The sequence below is a fragment of the Durio zibethinus genome, chromosome 16 (genome assembly GCF_047325235.1).
Source record: "Durio zibethinus cultivar Kanyao isolate XHJ-2024 chromosome 16, ASM4732523v1, whole genome shotgun sequence".
Lineage (NCBI taxonomy): Eukaryota > Viridiplantae > Streptophyta > Magnoliopsida > Malvales > Malvaceae > Durio > Durio zibethinus.
Genome location: NC_143177.1, coordinates 23,017,126 through 23,043,749, shown reverse-complemented (window position 1 = coordinate 23,043,749; position 26,624 = coordinate 23,017,126). Strand labels below are relative to the sequence as shown.

The following is a 26,624-nucleotide window of genomic DNA, read 5'->3' as shown; positions in this document are numbered from 1 at the left end:
AAATATCATAAAAAAAATACATATCATCTCAAATTTTGTCTTATGTTTTTAGAATAATTTTTTAAATAAAAATTTTTTTTAGTAAAAAAAATTTAAAAATAAATAGATTGTTCAATTCTTTAAGTAAGAATAAAATAATGTATTCAAAATGATCTCAATAAGTGATTATTAATAAAATTTAAACCTAAAATTTTTTTATTAAAAAAATAAATTTTAATTGATTGAATAAATCACTTATTAATATTTTTTTAAATAATTTTTTTTCTTAACTCGTGACATTAATTTAGTCAAAGATTTTATAATTAACATTAAATAATAATAAATTTTTTTTGGTATGGTTCTCATATAAATAATAATTATTAATATAAGTTGGAGTGGGTTGTACAATGCATGTAGGTAGTACCCGAAAAGGCAAAAAATTAAAGGTCTTACAATTTATCATAGGAATGGTCAAATACCGTGCCATTACGCCAAAAACCAAATACTTAACCGACGTCGTTCCACGTACTAAAATTAAATCCGGTGCACGATAAAAAATCTTATCCTAAAATGCGCTGGGGTGCTTAATATCCAACGTGGTAGATGGCATCTTTACAGCACCTCCTCCAGATCCACCAATATCACAAATTTTATTCCACTGATTTCTTTAAAAAAAAAAAAAAAAAAAACCCACAAAAATTCACCAACGAAAATCTTGTTTAATTTCCCTGAAAATTGGATTTGAAAAATCGTTGGAACCGAAAAAGGGAACCCTAGGGATTGAAGTGGAAAGGTTTTGAAGATATATGATGGGAGGTGGAACTGTGTATTGGGGAAGAAAAGAAGCGAGTAAAGAAGTGAAAGGAATAGTGGTGATGTTTGCTTGGGTTTCGATTCACGAGAAACATCTTAATAATTACGTGGATTTGTATTCGTCTCTCGGTTGGAATTCCCTCGTTTCTCGTGCCGATTTTCTCAACGCGTAAGTTTCTTTTAATTTTTTCATGGATATTTTTATTTCTGTTTGGTTACTGAGAAAGTAAATTATAGTGGAGTAAGCTTAATTTAGCTACTTTAATTATCTAAATTTTATCATATCGTTGGAAAATTTTATCTTCTTTTGGTTGGTGGTTCTTTGGTCCTGTCTCATAAAACGGGTGTTTGTAGGTGAGCTTGTGCTTCTATTGAATTTTGATGGTTAAAGTTCAATTGGAGGTCTTTTTTAGTCTTTCTTTTTATTCTTTTCCTGCTAATGATTGTGATAATTGGATTTCTGGGTGTTGGAATGGGTTTATTTTAGAAGAGTATTTTTGCAATTGAAATTTATTGTTTGTGATGATGATGGGAAGATAGAAGATGTGGGAAAAGTAAGGACATCAGCAAGAAGTTGTTAGGTTTGGAGTTGGGTTTGGGGCTGTTTCTACAATGATGGCTGAAAAGAATGTTCACTAATGATATGAAGAAAGAATTGCTGGCTTACATAGAACGCGTAGAAGAAGTGGCTTGTGGGAGGAGTGGTACTTGTGGGCTATATAAGTTATTTGTTGGTTTTAATGGAGTAGATATTTGACATCTATGGATGGTATTTGTCAAATTTTAGGATCTTGGATTCGGCATTACTTTGCTGCACTTTTAGTAAAATGCTTTCCATGTTTTCTTTTTCATGTATTTTAAAGTTTCATGTTATATTCTTTGTGCAGATATTATCCTGAGAGGGCTATGTCCTTAGCATTTGTTCTTCTAAATGAGCTTCTTGAGGTCAGTTTCATTAAGGTTTACTATTGCCTGAAGATCTCTTAAAAATTTTCAGTTGGCGTTTCCAGAAAATCTTAAACATAAAATACCTGTTGGTTTTTGATTTACAGGAACTAGAGATTAGAACTTGTCCAGTGGTCTTTGTTGCTTTCTCTGGCAGTCCTAAGTCTTGTATGTACAAGGTTTTTCAGGTACAATTATTGAAACTTTAGTTATTATTCCAATTCCACATGAGTCAAACACTTTTTGTGCTTTTATTTCTGTTGTTGCCTTCGAAATAATTTAGCTACCTGTAATGTAGATTATTCAAGGAACAGGTGAAGATCAGCTTAATCTGGTATCCTTTCTTTCTCTCTTAGTTTCTTGTAGTGATTTACTTGTCATTTATAATCCTTTTATAAAATCTCTACTTTTTGTAAATTAAACTGAAGTTTTTTTGTTAATGCTCTTCATTTTGTAAAGGGTGGAAGCCAGTTGATTAGAAATTGTTTTTGCGGACAAATATATGATTCTAGTCCAGTAGATTTTGCAAGTGATCTGAATACCCAATTTGCTTTACATCCCTCCATACGTAAAATGCCTGGACCATCAAAACTTCTTTCTTGGATTGCTAAAGGCGTTGCTTCTGGTCTGGATGGTCTCTATCTAACTGGGTTTGAGTCTCAGCGTGCTGACTATTGGAAGACCCTTTACTCCTCAGTTGTGAGTTTATTAATCCCTGTGGACTATAGCTTGTTAAGTTGTTTTTGGTCTGCTTCCGTTAGTTAATTCTCCCCCCTCCTCTTTTGTAGGACTTAGAGGCTCCATATCTCATTTTATGCTCAGAGAATGATGATCTTGCATCATATTCAGTTATCAGCAATTTTGTTCAATGCTTACAAGATCTTGGGGCTGATATTAAGGTTGTAAAGTTGAATGGCTCTCCTCACCTAGGTCTGTACCCGAACCATCTTTGCTATGTTAGTTGTTACTTCTACCAAGTATTGTAACATCCCTAAGTTATTATCAATTACCATATATAAATATCAGGAGTATTTGCCAATACTATATCATGGTTTTTGCCATCAGCTGATATGGAAAATGCTACCGGTTCAGCAGACCCAAAAGTTGAATAGCCTTGTTTAGCAGTTATGTTTAAGATGAAGTTTTGAGTATTTCTTCCCCTTCTAAATTACAATTTACCATCGGGGTTTGTTATATTTATCTAGTCAATTCAGCCGAAGGGCTGATAGCTGAACGCCACATCTACACATATCAACCCAATATCAAGGGCGTTGTAAGAGTGAATTGGGAACTTAACATCTTATATGATTGATTAATAAGAAAGTAAAGGCATGGTCTGCTGATTTATTCAATAATATGTTTTCTTCTAGATTTAGGAAAAGCGTGGGCACCTTGCTGTAAACTTAAAGTAGCATATTCCGTGTTTTGTACTTTTAAAATGTTCAGTTACTTGGTGTTTGTGACACAACTAGCCTCATGTCATTCTTTGCTTTTTCAGAACACTACAAGCATTATCCTATCCAGTACAGGGCTGCTGTGGCCAGTTTTCTTGAGAAGGCGACTTCAGTCTACTACAATAGGATCCAAAAACTTGGAGAAAGCAATGGTATGCATGATGAGATCTCTGAGTTAATCTGTGGCCTGCAGAAAGCAGCAGTCAACTCTAACCAAAGCCTTAGGAGAGTTGCCCTTGGGCCTAGTGACCACTTTTTCTTGCCAAGTTCAGCCGAATATCACAATAATAGAGAGTCTGGGTCTCTACAAGATGAACAAAGAGAAAGACCATTCTCTCTACCTGTACCACAAAGCATCAATGCTCATGGTGTCCTTGGCCAAATTCTCTTTGACGCTTGTGTTCCTAAGAATATTGAAGGTTGGGATATTAGATTTTCAGATTCTGTAAAGGGGGAGCCATATTCATCTGCTCGTAGGCATTCACGTTTCCTTGGTATCAAGTGCAAACATCGTTCAAGACTGTAATGTCTCTTACGAATCAAATTTGAGGGGAATATTGTTTGGATGATGGTCAAGACATATTGCAAGCAAAACAATCCCATCCAGATGGTGAATGAAGCCTAGTTTCCACTCAAGTACTGGAAAAGAGGCCTGTGGACATTTTTGTGGAAAATTGTGTTGGTTACCTGTTTTTCTGTTTGTTATCTAATCCTCTGGAAAGAAGTGTACAGATAGTGTATGAACATCTTTATTGTATGAGAATATATGTACAGGACTGCTTGTATGTATACCAAGTTTATGAAATTTGTACTACTGATAAGTTGACAGTTCATCTGTGGCTAAGATGCAGTCATGACGATCATTAGATGGACGGCCCTGGAAGAGAGAAAAAGGTCATCAACTGTGCTTGAGTTTGGGGATTTTAAGATGTAAATGGTAAAGTAGTAAGATCTGTAAAAAGATGTTATCTTCACACCTCTTCCCTTGTCTTTGTATTTAGTGAAGCCCTGTTGAGAGAAAATACCAAATAATTTGCACGTTTGTGCTGCCAATGATGCTCCATGGTGAAGACTCTTTGTTTTTAATATAACTGAATACCGACAGACAGACGGTACATGATCTTCGTTACAAATGTGTATATGTCCCTCCATTACTCCAAATACCAATTTGATTGATTAAAATGGACGGCGCTGATACTTCCGACTCTTTCCAAACTTACAAATGGAAGCTAAAGTAGGAGGCAACGACCTCAAAAAACGGCTTGAGCCTTGAATCTTTGATATTCATAATTTATGAATCATGATATATACGTATAAGCTAATATAATTTATGCATGTATGTATTCAACGAGATAGAGTGATAGATCGACTTAAGACTGAGGAGTGAGAAATTTTGGGTATGCATTAGTTTCATTTATCTAACACACTTCTGGATCGAGGCTGAAATAGAGAAACAGAGGCATTAGTTGTGGCAAAGTGATGAAAATAATGATGAACATGAACATGAAAATCAAAGTGAAAGAGGATCGGTAGGAGCCCATGCAAATGCAAGGAGAGTCTTCAGTTGGTGAAGAAGAAAATGACAATCAGCCCATTTCTCAACTTTTCCAGCTCCTTCAACAACGCCAACACCAATCTCTTCATTCTTCTTCCCTCCCCATGCCAATGCCCATGGGATCCTCTCTCTCTCTCCACATGCATAAAACGTGTTGTGGTACTTAAGTACATAAAAAAATGCTTTGCCATGGGCATTTATATATGGTTTTTGTACGTAGCTAATGACTGATGACAGAGTTTTTTAAGTCTAGAGATAGGCATTTTCCCTTTTGGATCCAACGAGTTTCGGAGACTATTTGCTCCTCATTTTTGTAATTTCTTTTTCTTTTTCCTTCATTGTTATTGTTGGTCATCTCCATGTTCTTATCTGCTCTGTATTTCCTTTCAACTGCGTGTCTCTTTCCGTTCAGTTCTGAATGTTTTTTCGTGTTTCTTGTTGGAGGATCATGTCTAACAAACTACCTTTGTAAATTTTGGATATCCAAAATGTTTTGTGGACTGAAGCTGCTGTGAAGTTCTTCATCCTATACTTTTTCTTGTCTAGTGTTCGCTTTAGGAACCATATAGGAAGTGAAAATTTTTTGTCATAAAATTGCTTAAATGCATCGGAAATTAATACCCAAAACTAGAAACCAGATTTGACTTGGCTTCTGCCTTGTCTGGCAAGCTAGATTCATGCATGAATCTGGCTGGTGCGTTCTATTGCATTTTTTATTTTGTGAGTATTCCAAAACTTGAATTGCATTTAACTCAAAGCATGGAATAATGGGCAAGTGGTTTCTTGACAGGAAGTTCATGATTATCCTCAGAAGGCTGCAAGGTTGGTAAAATAATCCGTAACTTTATTGTTTATTGTCAGCATATAAAAAAATTTGCTTTGTCTTTAATCACTGTTGATCTGGTTCGACTTTAAGGTGCAAAAGGAAGAGGCTAAGGGACAAGAATTCCAACGATCATGTTGTCAAGGCGTTATACCAGCTGTCAAAGGAAAGCAGAAGGGGCTTGGGAAAATTCCTCTGTAAAAAAGAGAGCCGAAGAAGTGCAAGCAAATCTATCAGATGAATTCCCTAGTTTTTTTTTTAAGATTATAATACCGTCAATTGTTTTTCGTGTCTTTTGAATGGTAAGTATGAAATGATTACCAAGTTTATGGAGTCCTGGAAAAAAATTGTGCGCTGATTTTCTTTTCCTTCCCCGTTAGTCATTACCTAAGGAATTCTGCCAACAGAATTCGCCAAGTCATGATACGACAGTAATCTTGGTTGATGAAAATAGAAGAGAATACAGAATGAATTTTCTTGTTCAAAGGAGGACGGAAGAAGTTTTCCAAAGAGCATGGTTTACTTGTAGGGGATGCTTTAGTTTTCCATTTGATCAGGCCTTCCAAATTGAAGGTACTGTCTCATACTTTTCTCCATTGTTATATATAAAAATCAATGCGTTAAAGACATTCAAATCCTGTAGAACTTTTGAGATTGATTTATAAAAGCAAGTCATCAAACAATTCGGCTGCCTGAATATTGAATAAAAGTGCATAGATATATGTACTGCTGTGGCTGTTTTAGCACATGCTTTTTTCTTCCTTTTTAGGATAGTTTAGCAGAAGAAAGATGGAACTTTCATTCATGGACTAATGTCGAAATAAATTTTCAAATCGAAAGCTCTTTTTGCCTAATAAAAACCCACAGTGCATGAGGACGCCAACTCTACATATTGGCTGGAGCTGAGCCTCCTCCACCTACTTCAAATGTGTGATTTGTGGGTGTGTTCAAAGCTGTCGTCTTGTTCAAAATTTCCACCATCTCTTCCTTTGTCAAATTTGCAGGCCTGTATTGTGAGAGTGAATGGCTTAGCTGAAGTAGACGCAGCTCTTGGCCTACTTAAATTGGAGAGTAGCGGCATTAGTAAGTCATTTTCTTGTCAACTATGCTTCATTACCATTCATAAGTAGCCCCACAAAGTTGATTCAATGTGATTTTTAACTATTACCATTCACTATCAACTGAAAAAGATCATGCAGGAAAGAATAATACTTTAGAGCCTTTTTCCCAAGATATTAATCAAAGCGAAGTCCACAGGAATAGCTTGTCTTATCTAAGGGCTGAAGAAAATCAATCAGAGAATGGCAGTTTTGGTATTGGCTCCAGTGAAGTGGAAGGCATTAGATCATCACCAGAAGTTATTGCTGAACTCAAACAATTGAAAAGAACAGAGAAATTCACTGTTCTTGTGAATGGTTTGGCCCTAGATTCTAAGCTTTCTAAAAGGCTTACGAAAAAATATTATGAACTCTGTTGTTCCCAGAAATCATAACTGCATGGCAATCTTCACAAGGACATTATCAGTACGTGGACAGCTGATATAATTACTGAGACTGTTAACAGTGGAGATACCATTACAGCTTCTGAGGTTTCAACCCCACAAGCTGATTTTGTGGCTTGAGATAACACTATGAGTGGCTTTGAGCTTTTGGGTATGGATGTTGGTTTTTTTACGCAACAGGGTGCACCGGCTTCTGAGCCTTGCTTTTTAATCAAAAACGGAAGTGAATCAAGGAGGTACAATAAGCCAAAATTGAGAGAGCTTATGCAGAAGAAGAAGCAATATAGGAAATATTAACTGATACATCTTTTTCTTGTTTTACATGGGGAATTAGGTTGAAAATAGATCATGATCATAGTCTAGTGCTCTAATTTTCTGCCTTGTAATTGATTTATGGGCACTGTGGAAGATGGTTGAACTCTCTCTTTGATGTTCTTGACTAAATTTCTTGAAATGGATAGCTCAGAGGTTGAAAATCCAAACGTTAAGCAGCAAAAATGCTGAACTGCTTGAGCTTTGAAAACATAATCCTGAACGAGAATCAGAAGAAAATAATGATGATTACATGTTCTTGGGCTGACTGAGTGGAACCTTAAGTTTATCCTCCAATTTGGAGTCTACTTTTTTGCTTTTTCTAAGAATATGAACTTCAGACTTTTCAAAAAAAAAAAAAAAAAAGCTTCCGAAATTTTCTTCCGTTGATTACTATGAAATTGGTCTTAAATGTTTTTATAATGGGACAATTTCTACATTAAAAAGTCAATTACACATGATGAGAAAATTATGTTATTTTTTGACATGACATCTTGTTTTCTTGAATGGTTGCATGACTTGACCTGTTCCTTCTCTCTAACACTTAAATTTTGATTTGAGAATGTGAGATAGATACCAAGATAATTATAGAATAACTAATTAAGTAAAATCATATGAGATTTTAAAGGGGTTAATGTCACTAGATATTAAAATATAGTATTTTTTAACATATTATTTAAATTTAAAAAATTTTTAATATCATATTTAAATTATGAATTCATTAATTAATATAATATTTTTAAATTGTTTGTTTTTTATATGTTCTCATTTGAAATTTATCTCATTAAAAATAAATGTCATATTAATTAATAAATTTATAATTCAAATATAATATTAAAATTTTTTAACATTTAAATATCATATTAAATATTTTATTAAAATTCATGAACTATAAGATTCATCTGTGACAAAGAAACTATTTTAATGGTAGTAGCTTTCTTATGCCACTTTTCTTCTCAACAATAAAACAAGATATTCTTTCTTTTAAACCTAATTTCATGCTATCTTCATTTCAAATGAAAATTTTGGATTGTAAAATATATGTATAAAGAATATTGGTAGAATTGCACTTAAATGTGTAAATCTATTATTTAAATAATTTAAAATGAGTTTGTCTAAGTAAAATTTTTTAATTTTACAATCAAAATTAAAATATATTACTGATAATTTCAAACATACCACTAATGATTTTCAAATATATCTAAATATATTTAATCAATGTGTATAAAAACCCAGTCCACATTAAAATTTACTGCTGAAATGGATATCAAAGTATTTTACAGGACTAATTGTGGTGAATTTGGGATGGTTTTTCAAAGCCGTATTTTTATTTGTCAGCTGAAAACAAAATTCTGAAACAAATTGTCTTAATAAACTAAATTTTGGTAAATCTACAGCATTCCTGAAGATCCGAAACATGTTTTAAAACCAAAGATAAGCCCTGAATTAAAATCTTGAAAAGGGCAGCTTGAACCATTGGATCAGCAGGGCCACTTATTCACTTTCTTATGTTAGGACAGGAACATAATGAAAAACGAGAAAAAAACAACAAACGGTAACTCCTGACTCCTGAAAGACCAAGAACCTGAACTGAACAAACTCCAAAACTTCAAAACAGTGCCAGGTTTGCAAATTCCACCAGTTACCACGCTTTTCCTACTTCTCTCTTCCCTTACATCTGTGATTCAGGTTACTGATTGCTGTGAATCTGTTTGTTCTAGCAAGATTCTACCAAATGAAGTCAATGGGAACCAAGATAGAGGAGCCCCAGATTCCTGAAATGGCTTTGGATCTTGATAATACTAACCCACAAGTAAGATGTTCTTTCTGCCTTGTTTTTTCTCCTCTTTATGTGAGATATGTGTTAATGTTATTTTCCTGTTTAGGTTATGAAAAAGTTATTCCTGGGTTTTGCTTCACTTTTTGTTCTGTGTCAGCTTCTTGTTTTTGCTCTGGGATTCCAGAGTTTGGTAATTCGGAATTGATTTAAATGGATAGGAAGATTCACAAAAATGTGCCAAAAAACTTGTACATGCAGATGGTTTTTGGTCATCTGTCCTATGTCAGGAGCAACTCTACCTCGACTTGGCTTTTGATTTAAGCAATAGCTGGATCTTTTCCATCCCCGAGATTGTTGTTGTAGAAACAAGACGGGATCGAAGTTCTTTCCTTGGACGTTAAAACACTTAAGCAGCTAAGATAGCTGATGTCTATGAATGACAACTTGAGTAGTATTCTGGTGGTGTGCAATTAGCCATTCCCAGACTTGCTGCTCGATATATTGTTCAGTCTCGCAATAGGTTTCCCTTTTTCGTTTCTGATGATATTCTAATTGTGTCGTACTGTTTTTGTGCCAAGGATTTATTCAGAATTTCTCCAAACTCAAAAGTGAGCCTCTCTTGAACCTCAGGATTGAACATTGGTTGGTCCAGTACCTGGGCTGTAGCCTGTAGCCAACTACTCCTCCAACCCACCTTTCCCCCAAAAGGAAGGGACGGTGAAATGTCCATGGACTGATTAATAAACTGCATTAATGAAACCCTCTAAGTCTTTATGATTAGAAAAAGAGTAAAAGATTGAAATTATGTTTTGTTCCAAGCATTAAGTTTTATTTATCTATGTAACTAAGCCCTTGTCAGGTTCTTCTGTTTCTTTTCTGACACGGGTGTAGTTTCCACACTTCATAAGGATGCTTGACTGTAATTGTCCAGTTACGTATAATTGCTTTAGACCCATAAGTGACAAGTTCAAAGTTGAGCAGATTTGTCTGACTGTTCAGCTACAAACTTAGATGACCTTCCCAGTTTCTTTTTAAGCATTTTGGTTGGTGTTCTGCACCATAAGTTCAAATGCTAGAGTGACTGGAACATTTTTTATGCAATCAGGAGCAAGTAGGTTGGTGATATCATCTTAAGTCTTCAGTTTCACTAATTAACAAGAACTCGAAGTTGGATTTGCCTTGTGCTTATTCCTCATGAAATGAAACTATAAATAAAAGAATGTTGTGACTGACAATCTGTGTTCGTGTCAAGCCTTCTGTTATGGAGCAAGTGGAGCAGGTTCAAGCAAATCTAGCTGCCAGATTCCCTACCTGTACGAAGACCATGGTTCGCTCAAATGTTAGACATGGATTTTGGCTGGTAAGCTCGAAATATGTTCACAAGTAAAATATGGGATGATAATCCGTCAAGCCAGAAAGCTTCATTCTAAGTCCTAACTCTTATGGTGACAGCATCTTCCTATGCCATTCTGCAAATTGCACATGCCCAAGAATGATACAACACTAATTTTGGAAGATGAAAGTGGGGAAGAATACAAAACAACTTATATTGCAGAAAGGACAGCATTGAGTGCTGGATGGAAAGCCTTCTCTGCTGGTCATAAATTAGTCGAGGGGGATGTTCTAGTTTTCCATTTGGTCAGTTCTTCAAAATTTAAGGTGCTATTTGAATCTTTTCTCTTGTATTCTATGTCATATAATGTTGTTTTAAATCCTTTATCATTTGCTTTAGAGCCTTTTTTTAAAAAGGATAAAAATGAAAATATCTTGATCTTATGAAACATTAAGAATCGTCTGTATTGCTGTCTGAAACAAATTGCTTTAGATTGAATGAGTTGCAATTCATTAGAAGTTTTTCTTTTCATTATGTCCTAAACTCAGCAATGGAACTGAATTGACTAATGTGGATATTAATAGAGCAAAATAGTCCTTCAGGGTTTTCAAGGAAGCAAGGCTTCCCCTCCCTCCTTTTGCAGCTTTAATTTATTTATTTATTTTTTAGTTCAAAATTTCTTCTGCATTAAGAGGTCAGTAGATTCTCTATGGATAGTTGACTTATTCCTTTTTGCCTTCCATCCCAATCTTGTAGGTTTACATAGTCAGAGCATTCAAATCAAACAAAGTAGATGGAGGTTTTGGCTCACTAAATGTGAATGTTCATGCAAAACCACTTAGGTCAAGTATGTTCTTCTCTCTAAACTTCCTTCTTTTTTCCCTCTTTTTTTCCTTTTACTGAGTTGTAAGTTCCCTAACCTTGTTGATCCAATTGTGTCCACATTTTTTTCCTGGAATATTGAACTTTAAACAACAATAAAAGTTCGCATGAAGAGAAGAAAGAGAACCTCTAATAAGAAGGCCAACTGTTTGGAGCTTCTTCCACTGAACATTCAACATGACAATGGTGAAAATAACAGCCTGATGGTATTAGACACCGATAATGAGCGTTTAGTAGATCAATATGATAATGAATGCAAGGATCCTAGCTCTGGCCTTTTTGATGGAATCCGATCTTTGGCATCCATTATTGATTTTAAAGAGATCAAAAGCATTGACAGTTTCATCATTATAGTGAATGGTTCGAGAATAGACTCCGAGCTTTCAGAGTACCATAGAACCAAGTACTATGAGCTCTGCTGCAGTCAGAATTCATTCCTCCATGATCATCTTCTGGAGAGTATTAGCAGTAAATTGGCAGCTGAAATAATCACACAGACTATTAGTATTGCAGAGGCCATTAAAGCCTGCAAACTTTCCACCTCTCAAGCAGATTATATGCTCTGGGACAAGACTCTGAAAGGCTTTGAGCTATTAGGGATGAACGTTGGATTTCTTCGAGCTCGATTGAACCAGTTGATGACCCTTGCCTTAGAATTACAGGAAGCTGTGGAGTCAGAGAGGTGTAGAGTTAGTCTTGAGCAAGATCACATGAAAGAAGAGAAAAAATCTCTTGAACTGAAGCTTGTGAAACTCAAAGAGGCAATGCATAGGCTTGATTCTGAGATAGAAACCCTGAAGGCAAATGCTGAGAAGCATGAGCTTATATTTCAGGAGGAGGCTAATGCCACATGGTGATTATTGGCTGCCTCATTGTTTAAAGTTATCGCAAAAGATAGTTAAAAGTGTACCAGTTCATGTAAGCTTCTATAAGGAAGATGTAGTAGAAATATTTTCAGCTTCTATTTGCCTATGACAGGACTCCAATGTTGCTTGAGGAAGTTTTTCATGGAAGATATTCCATTTGGCTACAGTGTTAGAGTAGAAGTCTAGATTAATTAATGACTTAATGAATTTGGGTTTTTTTTTCAATGAATTTGATATGATTTCTCCCTTCCTCTTCCATGTTATATTCTCAACCAGAAGAATTTAAAGGCTAAATTAAATTTATTGGATGTCGCAATTGCATAAATTAATTGATTAAATTTTAAATTTTTATTAATTAAATTTTTTTTTATAAAAGGAAAAAAAGTAAGATAAATAAATTAACCCAATGTTAAAAACTTAAAATTCCTTTTATTTTTTTGTTTTGAATCTCTAATTTACATTAATCTTCAATTTAAAATATTTAAAAAAAATTAAAAGCTAAATGAAAATTTGAATTATCTTTTAATATAAGTTATTTATGAACCAAATTCTATGAGGTGGAATTTAGGCAGGACTGATCACAAAGGTAAGGCTTCAATCTGACAATTGATTAACAAATTTCAAATCAAACTGTCCTTTCATCGTGTTTTCTTCTTTTATGCTACTGCTTACTTTTGTCTCTGACTCGCTTCCTATCTTCCATTAAAAATAAAATAAACTTTCTTTGGTTAAGTTCAAATTTTCAAATTCCACCGAAGAATTCCAGTACCCAAATACAGCTTTCGAGTGACTGTTGCAACCACCTTTTACCAGGCCATGGCAGTCTTTCCAAAGCAGAGAAAAAGCCCTGTCAAGGTCTCTTTCTCTTTATATTCATTCATCATACATGCATACATACATAAGCATCATCTACATATGTATATTTACATGTATGCAATGGAAAGGAAACATGTTTGTCTTTCTAGGAGTACCCAAGTACGTGATTGCTTTCCCTTTTTTTGGGATATATCAGGTGAAGCGAGGGAGACCACCCAAGTGCAAGTTGTTCAGGAAGAAGCTTTCAGGGCTAGACAAAATCACTGTCAATCAAGTAAGCCTCAATTTCTCGTTTTTTTTTTTTTTTTTTTCTGTTGAGTTTGTGGTTTGTTTCTTTGTTTCTGTTTATTTTTTACGCTTAATTTTGGACAATGATGGACAATGAACCGATGGAAATAAGTACTATCTGAACATCCTTTCCGTGGGCTGTTTACTGCTTTTGAAAATAGAGCATGTGAAAATGATTGGGTATCTTTTGAAAGAGATTCAAAAGGGCTTTTCAATGAATCTGTAGAAAGTTTTAAGGACCCATATGCTTGATTTTTAGTGAAACCAACTCTTTGATTTCCTACAATGATTCAGCTTCAATCATGTTATTCCATGCTGTTTTAATTCCTCAATGTTGTCAACTTGTTATTAAACTATGGGCCTCAGACTCTCAGTAATGTGTACGATATACTGATGGAAAATTTTATGAATCTTTTGATAGTTAGTCTCTCATGAAAAGGAGAAGGCTCAATGGTATGTTAATGTATTTCGAAATTTCTTTTATGTCTTTGAACATTCTGAAATTAGTACATTGGATTGTGATGATATTGCTTCTATTATTTCCTTTTAGTCATAAACGGAAGAGAGCTACATATAATGGCTTGTATAAAAATGCTGAACTCAAGTCTGCTGTAATGAAACAAGCATTGGAGGTTCAAGCTAATCTATCATCTGAATTCCCTAGCCTGATTAAATGTATGCATCCATCAAATGTTACTGGAGGATTTTGGCTGGTATAACTCACTTTTGTCATTGCTTTTGGAATTTAGACGCGTTCTACATTACTATATTGATCTAAAGATGTTAACTTTTCCAATGGCAGGGTCTTCCCAAGCACTTTTGCTCGAAGCAATTGCCAAAGGAAAACAGAATGATGGTTTTGGAAGACGAAGAAGGTAAAGAGTTTCAAACCAAATATTTAGTGGAAAAGGTTGGTCTCAGTGGTGGATGGAGAGGGTTCTCTATTGCTCACAAATTATTGGAGGGAGATGTCTGTGTCTTTCATTTAGTCAACCCTCCAAATTTAAGGTAATTGTTTGAGCTGTCTTGTTCATCACATATCTGACTTTTATGAATAAATTTGATGGAAGGACATATTCTAAAAAGCTATCTGTTATCTTTTTCTAATCACAAATTTTGCATGAGTAGTACATATTGCTAATCTTGCAGGATACACTTTTTGATTATTTGGTTGAATTTTTGAACTTGTTCTTTCTGGACAAGTAGCAGAGGCCTCAGGCTTTATGCTCTAAGTATTGATATTCAGTTTCTGGTGGTATTTTACGTACTTTACAGTGGATGAAACCACCACATGTTTAAAGCTTTAACCATGTGCTTGATTACCTGCATTATTTAGGTGTACATTGTAAGAAGAAAAGGTTCAGATGAAGTGGATGTTGCTCTTGGCCTTCTAAAATTAGAGTCTTCCACCCAACAAATTGAACTTGGCAAGTCATTTCTATCCCTGTTAGCAACTTTTTCTCCTGCCATCAATTGTAAGTTGTAACATACTGCAATGCTACGTTGTTAAGGTTTCTTTTAACGTTTGCAGAGAAGGAACCCAAGATTTTTGTAAAAACAAGAGATAAGCCTTTGGAAAATTATGGGATGTATGAAAATAGGATTTCTGTAGAAAAAACAGGTAAATTTTTGGAGGTCCTTCCACTGGATATTTCTGAAAAAGCTATTCAAAATGATAGACTGGATCTTGGATCTGAAGTTTTGGACAGTATCAAGCTTTCTGAATCCATGATTGATTTTAAAGAAGTGAAGAATTTTGAGGATTTTAACATTCTTGTTAATGGTTTAATCATAGATTCTGAGTTTTCCAAATACCTGAAGACAAAGTACTATGAGCTTTGTTGTAATCAAAAGTCATTCCTTCATGAAAATCTTCTTGAGGGACTTAACTGTAAATTGGTTGCTGGAGTCATTGCTGAGACTATCAATATTGCTGATGTCATTAGAGCTGCCAAGCTTACAACGTCCCACCACAGTTTTCTGACTTGGGGCCAAACTTTGAAATCATTCAAGGGGTTGGGCATGAAAGTTGGCTTTTTAAGTGCTCGGTTGGACCAATTGATGAACCTCTCCATGAAGTCAAGGAGGTACCAAGAAGCTAGACTTGAACAAATTAATGCAAACGAGAAGAAGAGGAAACTTGAAGCAAAGCTTGTGGAAGTAACCGAGGCACTGAATAGGCTTGTTGTAGATATAGGGTCATTGGAGGAGGAGAATGCTGATAGGCTTGAGATTCTGTTTCAGGAAGTGGCCAGTGCCCCTTGGTGAAAGTGGACAGTTTAGTGTTGGTGGGTTATGGCTTTTGTGCTGGAAACAAACTGAGCTTCTGTTTTGGAAGAAGTTCCATGTTCCATAGTGACGGGAAATTTTTGCGGATCCCACGCACAGCAGCAGATAGTATTTTGTGAAGAAGATAGTGTACATCATCAATCGATATACTGCTAGTATTTTTGTGAAGGAGATATTATATTATATCGTCTTCAGGAATTCCATTTTGTAGGCTTTTGAATTGCCATGCAGGAAGGCAATTACCATCAAATATGAAAGTCTGTTGTATGTTTATAACAGATGAAACCAATAACTGAAGAGCAGCTTTTAGCGTATTGATGTAACCATGTTCTCTTTTGATCTCCGTTTTCTCTTTTCTTACTCCTATCTTCTCTTTTTCTGCTGCTGAATTTTCTCCTGTTTGTCCTGGCATTATGGTGTTGAGAGGATTCTCAAACCCAAACATCATCCTTTTTTCTGGGTTTTCTTCAGGAATTCCTTTCTGTAGGCTTTTGAATTGCCATGTAGGAAGGCCAGTACCATCAAATATGAAAGTCTGTTGTATGTTTATAACTTATCGAACTGATAATTAAAGAGCAGCTCTTAGTGTATTGATGTAACTATGTTTTCTTTTGTTCTCCATTTTCTGTCTCTATCTCTCTCTTTCTTTTCTTACCCCTATCTTCTCATTTTCTGCTGCTGAATTTTTTCTCCAAACATCATCCTTTTTCTGGTTTTTCTTCTGGACAAACCAATAAAAAAAAAAAAAAAAAAAGAACCTTCAGCTATGGTGGAATCAAAGTCAACATATGAACAAATGCTATAAAAGGAGATTGGAGGAGAACAAGAAAAGGTCGGAAGAGGTCCATCTCAAGATTTATAATTTCTCACTTCCAATATAAAGGTTACAAGGCAAAAGTTGTTAACTTACATGGTAAGCTGAAACATGTCTTTAAATAAATGGTCTTGGTCTTTTGACATTTGGATCTTTACTCTTCTGTAAATTATGTCGCTTTTTTCCATAGGAGCATATTGTCAGCCCAGGGCGTATGAGTCACAAGACATCGGAGTTGGTGAAGATGGAGAAGATGACAAGAAGCCAGACGTCCAAGTTTGGACACAAGCGCAATATCGGATCCGAGCAACTACTTTCTACTCCTAAACATTTCAATTTATACAGCATGTTCTAGACGTTGTTTTCCAGCAAAATGTTGGATGATGATGCGTCAATGTAACTCATTCGGGTTTCATTTTGATATGTCTATGTTCGCACCCTGATTTTAACCTGGTTTTTGGAGGGAAATAATAGATTTTCTCCAGCCAAGCAATGGGACAAAACTAATGCTCTTTTGTTCAGTTAAAAATCATGCAGACATTTAGCTGATGATGACTTGTATGGTATTCACTACCTAATTGACTCTTGTGGATCTTCAAAGTGATCAAATCTAAGATTGTTAATCCGAGATTGGTTGGCATCTGTCATTCCATGCATAAGTGATTCGTATGGGATTTAACAGTGATATCAAATACATTTTTTGTAGTACTACACATAATTCAAGGACGTGTATAGTTACCCACAGAATTTGTCTGATAAAATACCATAGTTTTAAATCCATGTAGCGGTACAGTTATCCACAGAATTTGTCTGGTAAGATACCAAAAAAGAGAAGTGAATGTCATTTAGGTTAGATACACAATATTTCCTCCTCCATTCCAAACCAAGTGACCATTTTGTTGGAACATAATTCTGCTATCTCAGTAGAATGTTTATATTGGTATGAGATGCAAAGAACGTAGGACTTTATCTGGAAGGAATGAAGGATGATTTCATTATCTTCACATTATAACTTAGCCATTTGCTGTTCAAAGGTTGGATCGATGCAGACGACCACCTATAGAATTTAACAGTAATATAAACTCATTAGGGGTCTAGTTGGTTTGCTTGTATGCTCATTTTATGCGGATCGACTGACTGAATAAGTAAATAATAAAAAATTTGTGCTCACCTTGCCGGTACTTTTACCCGAATGCAGATGCTCAACAGCATCTGCAACAGAATGCAAGCCCAAAAATCTTTTTGGGTCTATTGCAACCTATTACAATGGAATTGGAGCATTTTAGGAATTAAATCATGATGATTAATCAACTCAAATATTATCAAAAGGGAAAAAAAAAAACTATATATTTGAGCAGAGAACTGATAATTTAATTTAAACCATCTTATGCACACTAAATAGATAGAAACTTAGGCTGAAATTCATATCATTTGAGATAAAAGTATGTCAAACATAAAACAGGATATGTGTATTACCTTAAGCTTTCCGGAAGAGTAAAGATCAAATAGTTTATCCAGGTGTTCTTTCCATAAATGGTTATATTGTATCAGGAAAAAGCCAGCCTGAAACGAAAGCATTTTCAAAACAATCAAACCACAAGATTTCTCGGAAGCTATCACCATAAGACAAGATAACTATCACTGGAAAACAGGTGAAAGGAATTCGCTCAACCATTTATCGTCAATATATTTGAATTTGGCTATTGTGTTGGCTTTTTTATATTCTTAGAAGCTAGTCAGTAGTTATTACAAGATTCCTTTTTCTCGTGCACATGAAGACATCATAATCAAAGGACAGCTTCTAAACAGCTTAAAGTTTAATATTTACCAACTACATACCACAGTTTGGCTTTTGGACAAAAGCTTCTCAACAAGTCCAGGGTAATTTGATGGCTTCCATCCATGCTCCCCTTGATACTATAAAAAAAAAAAAAGTTTAGTGACACACTAAATATGAAGTACAACCTCAGAAGCTATAAAAGTTGCAAATATGAAGATTGGATTTAGTTAAATCAACAACTCACTAATAACAACATTATGTAAGATTGGGAACATATAGTATGATAATTCTCTAACAACCTACAACTACTGTATCCATAGCATGGAGAAGCTTAGAAAATAAACAAAGTAAGAACAACAGTAAGTTTCATTTATAAAATTTTAAGCTCATTATGAAGAAACAACCTGAGAGATCATTCCTATCACAATGAGTCGTCCATGGATAGCCAAAGCATTAAAGCACAAATCAAACATGTTCCCACCAACAGATTCGTAGATGATGTCAACTCCTTTAGGAAACTCCTTCTCAAGAACCTGGCAGACTACAAAGTCAGATGTTCCTTCTGGGAAACCAACCAAATGGAGAAATTATCATGTGGTAGCATGACAAGGCCTTTATTCATAGCAATCAAGATCTTAGTCATGCAAAATGTGTTTAGATCTATCTCAGATGTTGGGGCATGGCATGGCATGGATAAACATTAAAGGATGGCAACCGAGACCTTTAGTAATGGAAAAGTTGTTGAGATTAATCTCAGAAGTCAGGCAATGGATGATGATTAAAGGATGCAGTAGGTGGAAAACCAACTAAGAAGACTACATATATAGACTACAATCCCTCTTAACTGAGAGTTCAAATGACTTCAAGGATACGATACAGAGACAATGAGATACAACAGTATTTATTGTTAAAGAACCTTATAATCCAAACTAATTGAGATAAACAGCTGCAACTCATTTAATCAAATTTTATTCACTAAAATAATTCTTTGCATCAAACCAATGAATTTAAGGACCCAATTTCATCTTCCTAACCTGAACAACCTCCCTTAAAAAAAAGGGTAGAATGGTGGAAAAAAGAATTATTCAAAATACGAATTTCAGATACATACAGTTTTGACATCTTCAATTTTATAGTCTATGACTCGATCAACCCCCAATTCTTTCAAAAGCCTTGCCTTTTCTTTTCCCCCGCAAGTTGCCACAACTTTATTTCCTGCCTGTTTTGCAAGCTGCACAGGTCGTTATGATTAATATTTTTGCTTACCGCCCAAAAAAGGTGGGGATAGTAGTATACAAAAAAGATAGAAAATACAACCATATAATAACATTAAACTGGAAAGGTACAAACCTACTTGCTCTAGAGAAAGTAATTATAATCGTCATATAAAATATATCTTTGAAGATGTTTTGGTAAATAAATGAAATATAATAATTCAATATGTATAAAACTAAGATTAGCATGGAATAAAAATACAATAAGATAATAAAAAAAAAACTAAAAAAAGCAGGACTTTATTAAACAAACAATAGGGAAAAAACTAATTCACAATGTTTAACTCCAGATTAAAGTTGGCCACTATGGAATACAGCTTGTAAAAATTCAAGTAATGGAGAAATATCATCTCATTTTAACACAAACCTGGACGGCAAATTGTCCGGTCCCTCCAGCAGCAGCAGTTACGAGGACAATTTTTCCAGATTCCATCTGACCAACCTATAAGGTCAAAAAAGGGGGAGATAGAAAATGTTTCACAGAAAACAAAAACAGTCTCAATGGAGGGCTACAATGTATAGTTAGAAAAAAGGAACAAAGAGGACAATATGGCCACAAAAAGTTACAGGGAGAAGAATTTAGACACATACAATATATAACAAGGGAAAAAAAAATGGTGAATGACAAGGGGGTTGGGGAGAATGGAAAAGTTTAAATCCAAATAAGAAAAACTGCAATAACAAGGTACCTTTTCCAAAGCGATTGATGCTGTTAGTCCTGAAGTAAGCATAGCAACAACTTCTGGATCAGGTCTTCCAATGGGAAGTATGTGCTTTGAAGGGACCTATGTTTTGTATAATATCCAATATTTATTAACTTAACAATTTAATTATGATTAAGAAGGAAAAAGGCATGTAAAAAAATAATGAAATTGATGATGAAACAAGATCTTTATAAACATAATAAATAAATAAAATGGATATCATACCGTTATAAATTCAGCATAACCTCCAAAAGTCATGACTGCAGCAGGAGTTCCGACTTTCAAACTGCTTACAGAATCTCCAATGGCGGCAATTATTCCCACTGCCTGTGACAGCCAAAAAAAAAAAAAAAGCACGAAGTTAACTAGATATCACATGCAGTGATAATTTTAAAACCAATAAACCATAGGATATCAGGTTAATTGAACTATATTACCACATTTTGGCATCTAGTTAATATTTTTCTCACCTCAAATCCAGCATCAAATGGAAGAAGGGAACCAAGGTCTTTCTTGTTTCCTTGGAAATAACGACCTGAGCTAAAGTTCACCTGTGTGTAACATGTCATTCGAGAATATACAAATAAGTACATTGTATATAATTACTCATCAAAGAGACATAAAACTTATTGAAAAAAGTCAGAAGATTCAGCATGGTAAAAGATGCAAGCAAATGGACAGAATTAACAAAGGAAAGAAGTCATGAGACTTCTTCTCTTTCCTACCTCCCCCACACCGTTACTATCTCTGTAGGGAAAAGAAAGATAAACCTAACTGCTATTGTTTTTTAATAGTATACTGAGAATAAATAGGCAGTTTGCTAGCCATTTCCCTTCTTACTTCCCCAAGCTTCTCCATCCTCCAAATGCAAAGAACCCACAGCCACTAGTTCCAAGTGATCTCTTTTTCAGTTTTGCTCCCCTTGGCTTGAAAGTGTTCTGAAATTAAAACTTGAAGAAGGAATTCCTTTCTTTCATCCATCTCCTCTCTTTTATTTTCTTTCAAAATATCTACAACCCAGCTTTCTCTCTCTCAATATATATCCTACGTTGTTAAACTCAATTAACGCTTTTCTTATTCCCCACAAACCAATGCCAATGCCGTACTCTCAAGAACATGTTAAGATGCCAAATCTCTCCTTATAACTTCATGATTTTGGGTTATCATCCAAGCCTCTTCAATTATTTCAACTCTCTTAAATCACTTACTTAAAGGTGATTTCCTCATCCTTTATTGTGCTTGTCCCAGCCATCTAAGCTGTGTTTTCAATTTTTTCTCAATTGGGGTCATCTCTACCTTCTTATATATACTTGATTTCTTAAACAAGATTCTTACACATCTTCGAAAGAAAGAGGAAAAGTTGAGTTCACACAAGTATTTAATTAAAGAAAAGGGAAAATTAAAAGAAAAGACAAAAGCAAATTAATCATATAAAAGGATACCAAAAAACTTACATCACTTGCATTTACACCAGCATAAATGATTTTCAGAAGAACATGGTCTGGTTCAATAGGTAGTTTCAATGGTACACGTACTATACGGGTAGCATCTCGAAAATGGTGACTCAAAGTATGCACAACACTGGAGAGGAAAAGCAAGAAGACACTGGTCAGTAGCTGTAAGAAACTAATAAGCATACATCCTACCCTTCTAAGACGGTTATGAATAATTAGTAGAAAAGAAAGTTGACTGAAAAACATTTATGTATGCTTGCTTCTATGAGCTGAGAGTTTGAGATTAAAGCAGAAGAGGACCTTTTAAACAAACAAGACAAATGATAGTTAAAAAAGTATTGCATTAGTTAATTGACCAAGGCCAAGGCCATAAATGCTGTAAAGGCAATTGACAGTACATAGCTTATGTGGTAAGTGCCCCTCATTATTCAGCTTGCCAAGGCAAATTTAGCAGTTCACCCTCTCCACATTTTCTGAATTATGCAGACCTATCTTTCAAGATTTATTACATTTCACCTGCCCATCAATTTTTATTCAAGATTTATTACATTTCACCTACCCATCAATTTTTATTCAAGATTTATTACACTACACCTATCAAACTGTCTTTTTCTTCCTGAATTTGTTTTCTATCTTTCTTCTTTTCTTTAGAATGGAACTTAATATTAGATTAGTGTAGACTTCCGGAATAAGGAGGTATAAGATTTAGGGATGCACCGGAGACAGTGGTTAGAGTTTCCTGCCACTGACAATTGAGAACTTCTATATTCTTACCCATAATCGTAGCTTTCTGCAACCATGCAATAACTCAATCTAGGTTTATGCTGGCCAACCCAAGAATTTTAACTCCCCTTCCTCTCAGCTAGTTGTACTTAAATTTCTCAAAACTGAAACAACTTCGACATTTTACTTACACTTTCTCAAAACTCTGAGGAAGTTGGGAGCTTAAAAGAGCTTGGAATGAGATTTTCTTTGTGGAACTTGAGGAAGAATGAATCATGTATTTTGCTTCTTCAGTTGGACTGGGCCAATACTCTATGCCTCTGCGGTTTGTAATGCATAGGCAAGAACCAGCTCTGCTCTCGTCCATGATAAGCTCGAAAGCACCTAGAAGTACACAAGTGCATAGAAAGCAAGAAATTAAGTTTTTCAAAAGGAGAAGAAGAAGAAAACCTTGAGGCAGAACAAGAAGTGATCTGACATGCGGAAACTCAATTTTAATTTCATTGTTTATCTATCTGAAACTTTGTCGATTGCAAACCTGACAAACATCTGAAAAAGAAAATGACAAGTAGAGACCTAACCAATAGTGTTTCTTTCTATCAGATAGAGCTCATCTTTAATTGGTCCCAAATAAATGTACTGATAAACTCAACAGGGAATGCATTATGATGTTTACTCTCTTGTATGATTTATCAAATCACCTTGCTTTTATACTTCAGCATTGCATAACAATAAAGAAGTAGAAATGACTTGGAACATTTGTCAAGCATAGGAATTCTCGATCTGGAAGACAATGAATTGCCCGACGCTGATTGCTCTAACTAAGACTCCACTGAACATAGACTATTCTGTAAAAGATATATACCTTTCACCACCATTTCCATTGGCACAAAGCCTCCCGCTAGGGAAATCAATAAGGGGCTCACTTTTTCTACCATCTCTGTTTGAATAAACTACGTCCAAATTCAAAAGCAAGTTATATAAGAGAAATATTTTGTAGAAATAATAACAGCCTACAATTCCAAAGAAACCACCCCAAACACCCCCCCCCCTCCAAAAAAAAAAAAAAACAAAGTAGATATTACTAGCAAAAACAAATCAGAAAAAACTTTTAGGGCATTGCCAGAAGGCTATGCTGATTGAGAACATCCAAACTTCTTCAAACTAGACATTTACCTCAGGGCAAAGAACATTGACACGTATTCCTTGACGTTTGTAGGGAGCCAGTGCTCTAGAAAACATGAGAACACCACCTAGAAAACAAATATTTGAAGCAAATGGTCAAATTACATAAATGTGTTACCCGCAAGAATTATATGGAAAGATCCCTTTTGCTTAGATCTTTATTCAGAGTTCAGACCGACAAATTCTTAGTATGAATTGATGATAATCCATGACCCATTATCCATTCGTTATAAGATATTTGGATTATTGTGTCTGTATATACGCAAGAGAATAATTCTAAGCTAACTTGAAAGATCAATGAATACTATCTCACTGAGGCAAAATAAAACTGCAAACCTTTTGAACCAGAGTAGATAGGGTCCTCGTAAAATGGGTGAAGACCTGCACAGGATCCCATATTGATTATCACCCCTGGCTTTTGCAGAGCTTGCATAGCTTTAATCTGTTCAAAAACTCTAAACAATTATTCATTGCTGCACTTAGGACTGTCAGCAGGCAAAATTGAAGAAAGTCCAAGTGGAAGCATTACCGCGAGACGAGTGCAATCAATAACTGCAATGAGGTTGACATTAACTGTACGTCTCCATGTCTTAGTGCCATCAGTTTGATCCTTATAGAATGGTACTGGATTAGTGATGCCGGCGCTGTTAATACAAATATCCAATCCTCCATATGTTTCCACATGCTTCTCAAATGCTAAAGTTATATCTCCTATTCAAACAAGAATCAAAAGGTTTAAAAACAGAAACAACCCCATCTCTAACCAGTTGACAAACAAGGATCAAATGGAACTTACTTGGGTTAGTAACGTCACATTTCACAAAAATAGCAGAAGGAAACCCTAACTTCACATGGAATTTGGAATTCTCTTTCTCAACCAGACGTGCAACTTCCTTCCCTTTCTCTTCAGAGAAATCTACAATTGTCACAAATATCCCTTTCCCTGCCAGAGCTAAGCTCAAAGCTTTACCTGCACAAAATTCAATAACAACAAAAAACTCCAAATAAATTGAAATAACCCTATCTCGGACGAAAATGATAGCAAAAAGAAAGGAAAGCTTTGGAAAGTTTTACCAATCCCGGAAGCACCGCCAGTGACCAGAGCTGATAAGCCAGGTTTAAGCTCCATTTTCGTTATCTTTTTTTCCTCCGTGCTTTCTATTTGAAGTGAACAAGGAAAATAGTCTTGCCAATTATTAGGATTTGGGCAGTGCTAATTTTCCTAAAGCGTTGTCTCTGTTCCAGAAAAATACTCTTCCCAATTATTTAAATAAGTAAAGGTCACAGTCATTCGCACAGATAAGACGATGAAACCCAGGCTTTCCTGTCTTCAGTCCCATCCTCTTGAATTTCACGACAATCCAATTATCTATATGACATGAGGCGATAGATTTCTTGTCCCCGCGTGATATATGCACGTTGAAGATGCAAATGTGTTGCTGATTTGATCATAATAGACCATGTGTTTTTCGTGTTCTTAATTTGGGTAATTCTAAAACCATTATCTTTTTCTTTTTACATCCATCCGTGCGTTCATACTATAAAATTTACTCATTTTTACCACCTTTAACCATCCGTAAAGCCATCCAATGATATTCCATCAGGATTCTTCTTTTCATTTTACAAGGAAGTTTTAATTTTTTTTCATTAAAAAAAAAATAGAAAACAAGGTGGGTTGGAGAGGATAACGATGAAAACATGATAAGAAAAAAATAAATGATTTAACGTTGAAAAAAGGTATGACTTGGAGATTCTGACGGAAAGATGACAAGTATGATATACTTAAAAAATAAAAAAATTTGGTCATAACATGACCAGCCCCTCTTTTAACAAAATTATAAAATATGATATTAATATAAAATTATATATTAATTAATATTATAATAAAATAATTAATTAAAAATTTTAATTTTTAACTTAATAAAAATATAATTATTTTTAAATATTTAATTGGATATAAAATTATAATATATATAAAAAAACATATTTATGTATATTTAATATTTTTAAAATTTTAAATTAATTAAAAATATAGTAACTTTTTTATCTTAATATTTAAATGAATATATATATATAATTATAATATATGAAAAAAATATATTTTATATATTTATATTTTCTAACTAATTATAAGTTTTTAACCAATTATTTTTACATATTAAAATTTTCTTTTAGTTAATTATTTTTTCTCATAATACAAAATATAATATATATTTTATATATAATTATAATATATGAAAAAAAAATATTTTATATATTTATATTTTCTAACTAATTATAAGTTTTAAACCAAATATTTTTACATATTAAAATTTTCTTTTAGTTAATTATTTTTTCTCATAATACAAAATATAATATATATTTTATATATAATTATAATATATGAAAAAAAATATTTTATATATTTATATTTTCTAACTAATTATAAGTTTTAAACCAAATATTTTTACATATTAAAATTTTCTTTTAGTTAATTATTTTTTCTCATAATAAAAAATATAATATATATTTTATATATTAAAAAATCATTTTTATGAATTATTTTTTATCGTAGCATAAAATATTAAATATTTATATTACATTATCTTATTTTGTAATTTTCTTTTTTATTTGTATTTTTTTATTATGATTTGATTTTTCACTTGCAGAATAAATTTTCTCTTACTTTTTCCCTTTCTTTGCTTTGAAACTCTACTCTTGAATTATTTTTTTTTTTAATTTCAACTCTTAAAAAAGGTTATAGGGTAATTTTCTTTGATTTTTTTTTTGGATTCTCCGTTTCTTTCAATTTTAATTCTAGCTTTTTTTTTTTGTTTTACATTTATTTATTTCTATTTTTTACCTATGTAAAAGACATATTTCTCCATTTCTCTTTGTGATCAAATTACTATTATGTCTTCTAATTTGTTGGTGGGGTGGGTTTCATCATCGTTTCAATCAAGGTCAAAACATCATAGGATGGTTGAGTCTATGTTTTCCATAATATACCAAATCATAAGCTGAAATTATGAATAGATTGTGCCATAATGCTTTTGAGAAATATAAACCAAACTT

The 26,624-nt window shown here is 34.0% G+C and overlaps 4 protein-coding genes and 1 pseudogene across 10 annotated transcripts; 4 read left to right on the top strand and 1 right to left on the bottom strand.

Moving 5' to 3' along the window:
• The first annotated feature begins 598 nt into the window (after positions 1–598).
• On the top strand, positions 599–4,024 carry LOC111296412 (uncharacterized). The gene is made up of 7 exons (XM_022890702.2): positions 599–961; positions 1,680–1,737; positions 1,845–1,925; positions 2,036–2,071; positions 2,197–2,436; positions 2,526–2,667; positions 3,236–4,024. The coding sequence occupies exons 1-7, from the start codon at positions 786–788 to the stop codon at positions 3,715–3,717; spliced, it is 1,215 nt and encodes a 404-aa protein (XP_022746437.1). The 5' UTR covers positions 599–785; the 3' UTR covers positions 3,718–4,024.
• Positions 4,025–4,169: 145 nt separating this feature from the next.
• Positions 4,170–7,678, top strand: LOC149514446 (uncharacterized). The gene is made up of 3 exons (XM_089745506.1): positions 4,170–5,568; positions 5,663–6,652; positions 6,760–7,678. The coding sequence occupies exons 2-3, from the start codon at positions 6,496–6,498 to the stop codon at positions 7,059–7,061; spliced, it is 459 nt and encodes a 152-aa protein (XP_089601632.1). The 5' UTR covers positions 4,170–5,568; positions 5,663–6,495; the 3' UTR covers positions 7,062–7,678.
• A 1,126-nt stretch (positions 7,679–8,804) lies between these two features.
• On the top strand, positions 8,805–12,468 carry LOC111296380 (B3 domain-containing protein Os01g0234100-like). 5 transcript variants are annotated; one of them, XM_022890662.2, is made up of 6 exons: positions 8,805–9,006; positions 9,104–9,195; positions 10,415–10,522; positions 10,615–10,821; positions 11,252–11,342; positions 11,480–12,468. In XM_022890662.2, exons 2-6 carry the CDS (start codon positions 9,118–9,120, stop codon positions 12,232–12,234), a joined length of 1,239 nt encoding a protein of 412 aa, XP_022746397.1. In that variant the 5' UTR covers positions 8,805–9,006; positions 9,104–9,117; the 3' UTR covers positions 12,235–12,468. The 5 variants fall into 5 exon arrangements, with proteins under 5 accessions (XP_022746397.1, XP_022746406.1, XP_089601631.1 ...); XM_022890671.2 differs by having other exon boundaries at positions 8,806–9,006; positions 9,108–9,195; XM_089745505.1 differs by having other exon boundaries at positions 8,809–9,006; positions 9,108–9,195; positions 9,421–10,522.
• Positions 12,469–12,927: 459 nt separating this feature from the next.
• LOC111296348 (B3 domain-containing protein Os01g0234100-like) lies at positions 12,928–15,759 on the top strand (annotated as a pseudogene). The gene is made up of 7 exons (XR_016328745.1): positions 12,928–13,098; positions 13,256–13,333; positions 13,769–13,800; positions 13,898–14,060; positions 14,150–14,355; positions 14,684–14,774; positions 14,879–15,759. The product of XR_016328745.1 is annotated as a B3 domain-containing protein Os01g0234100-like (transcript).
• Positions 15,760–17,185: 1,426 nt separating this feature from the next.
• On the bottom strand, positions 17,186–24,808 carry LOC111296332 (uncharacterized). 2 transcript variants are annotated; one of them, XM_022890586.2, is made up of 18 exons: positions 24,645–24,808; positions 24,367–24,540; positions 24,100–24,281; positions 23,907–24,012; positions 23,562–23,638; positions 23,251–23,338; positions 22,577–22,769; positions 21,663–21,789; positions 20,679–20,759; positions 20,434–20,535; positions 20,194–20,289; positions 19,872–19,946; positions 19,342–19,461; positions 18,635–18,763; positions 18,290–18,367; positions 17,927–18,013; positions 17,622–17,708; positions 17,186–17,507 (listed from the first exon to the last, which is right to left on the bottom strand). In XM_022890586.2, exons 1-18 carry the CDS (start codon positions 24,697–24,699, stop codon positions 17,457–17,459), a joined length of 1,908 nt encoding a protein of 635 aa, XP_022746321.2. In that variant the 5' UTR covers positions 24,700–24,808; the 3' UTR covers positions 17,186–17,456. The 2 variants fall into 2 exon arrangements, with proteins under 2 accessions (XP_022746321.2, XP_022746338.2); XM_022890603.2 differs by lacking the exon at positions 19,342–19,461.
• Positions 24,809–26,624: the final 1,816 nt, after the last annotated feature.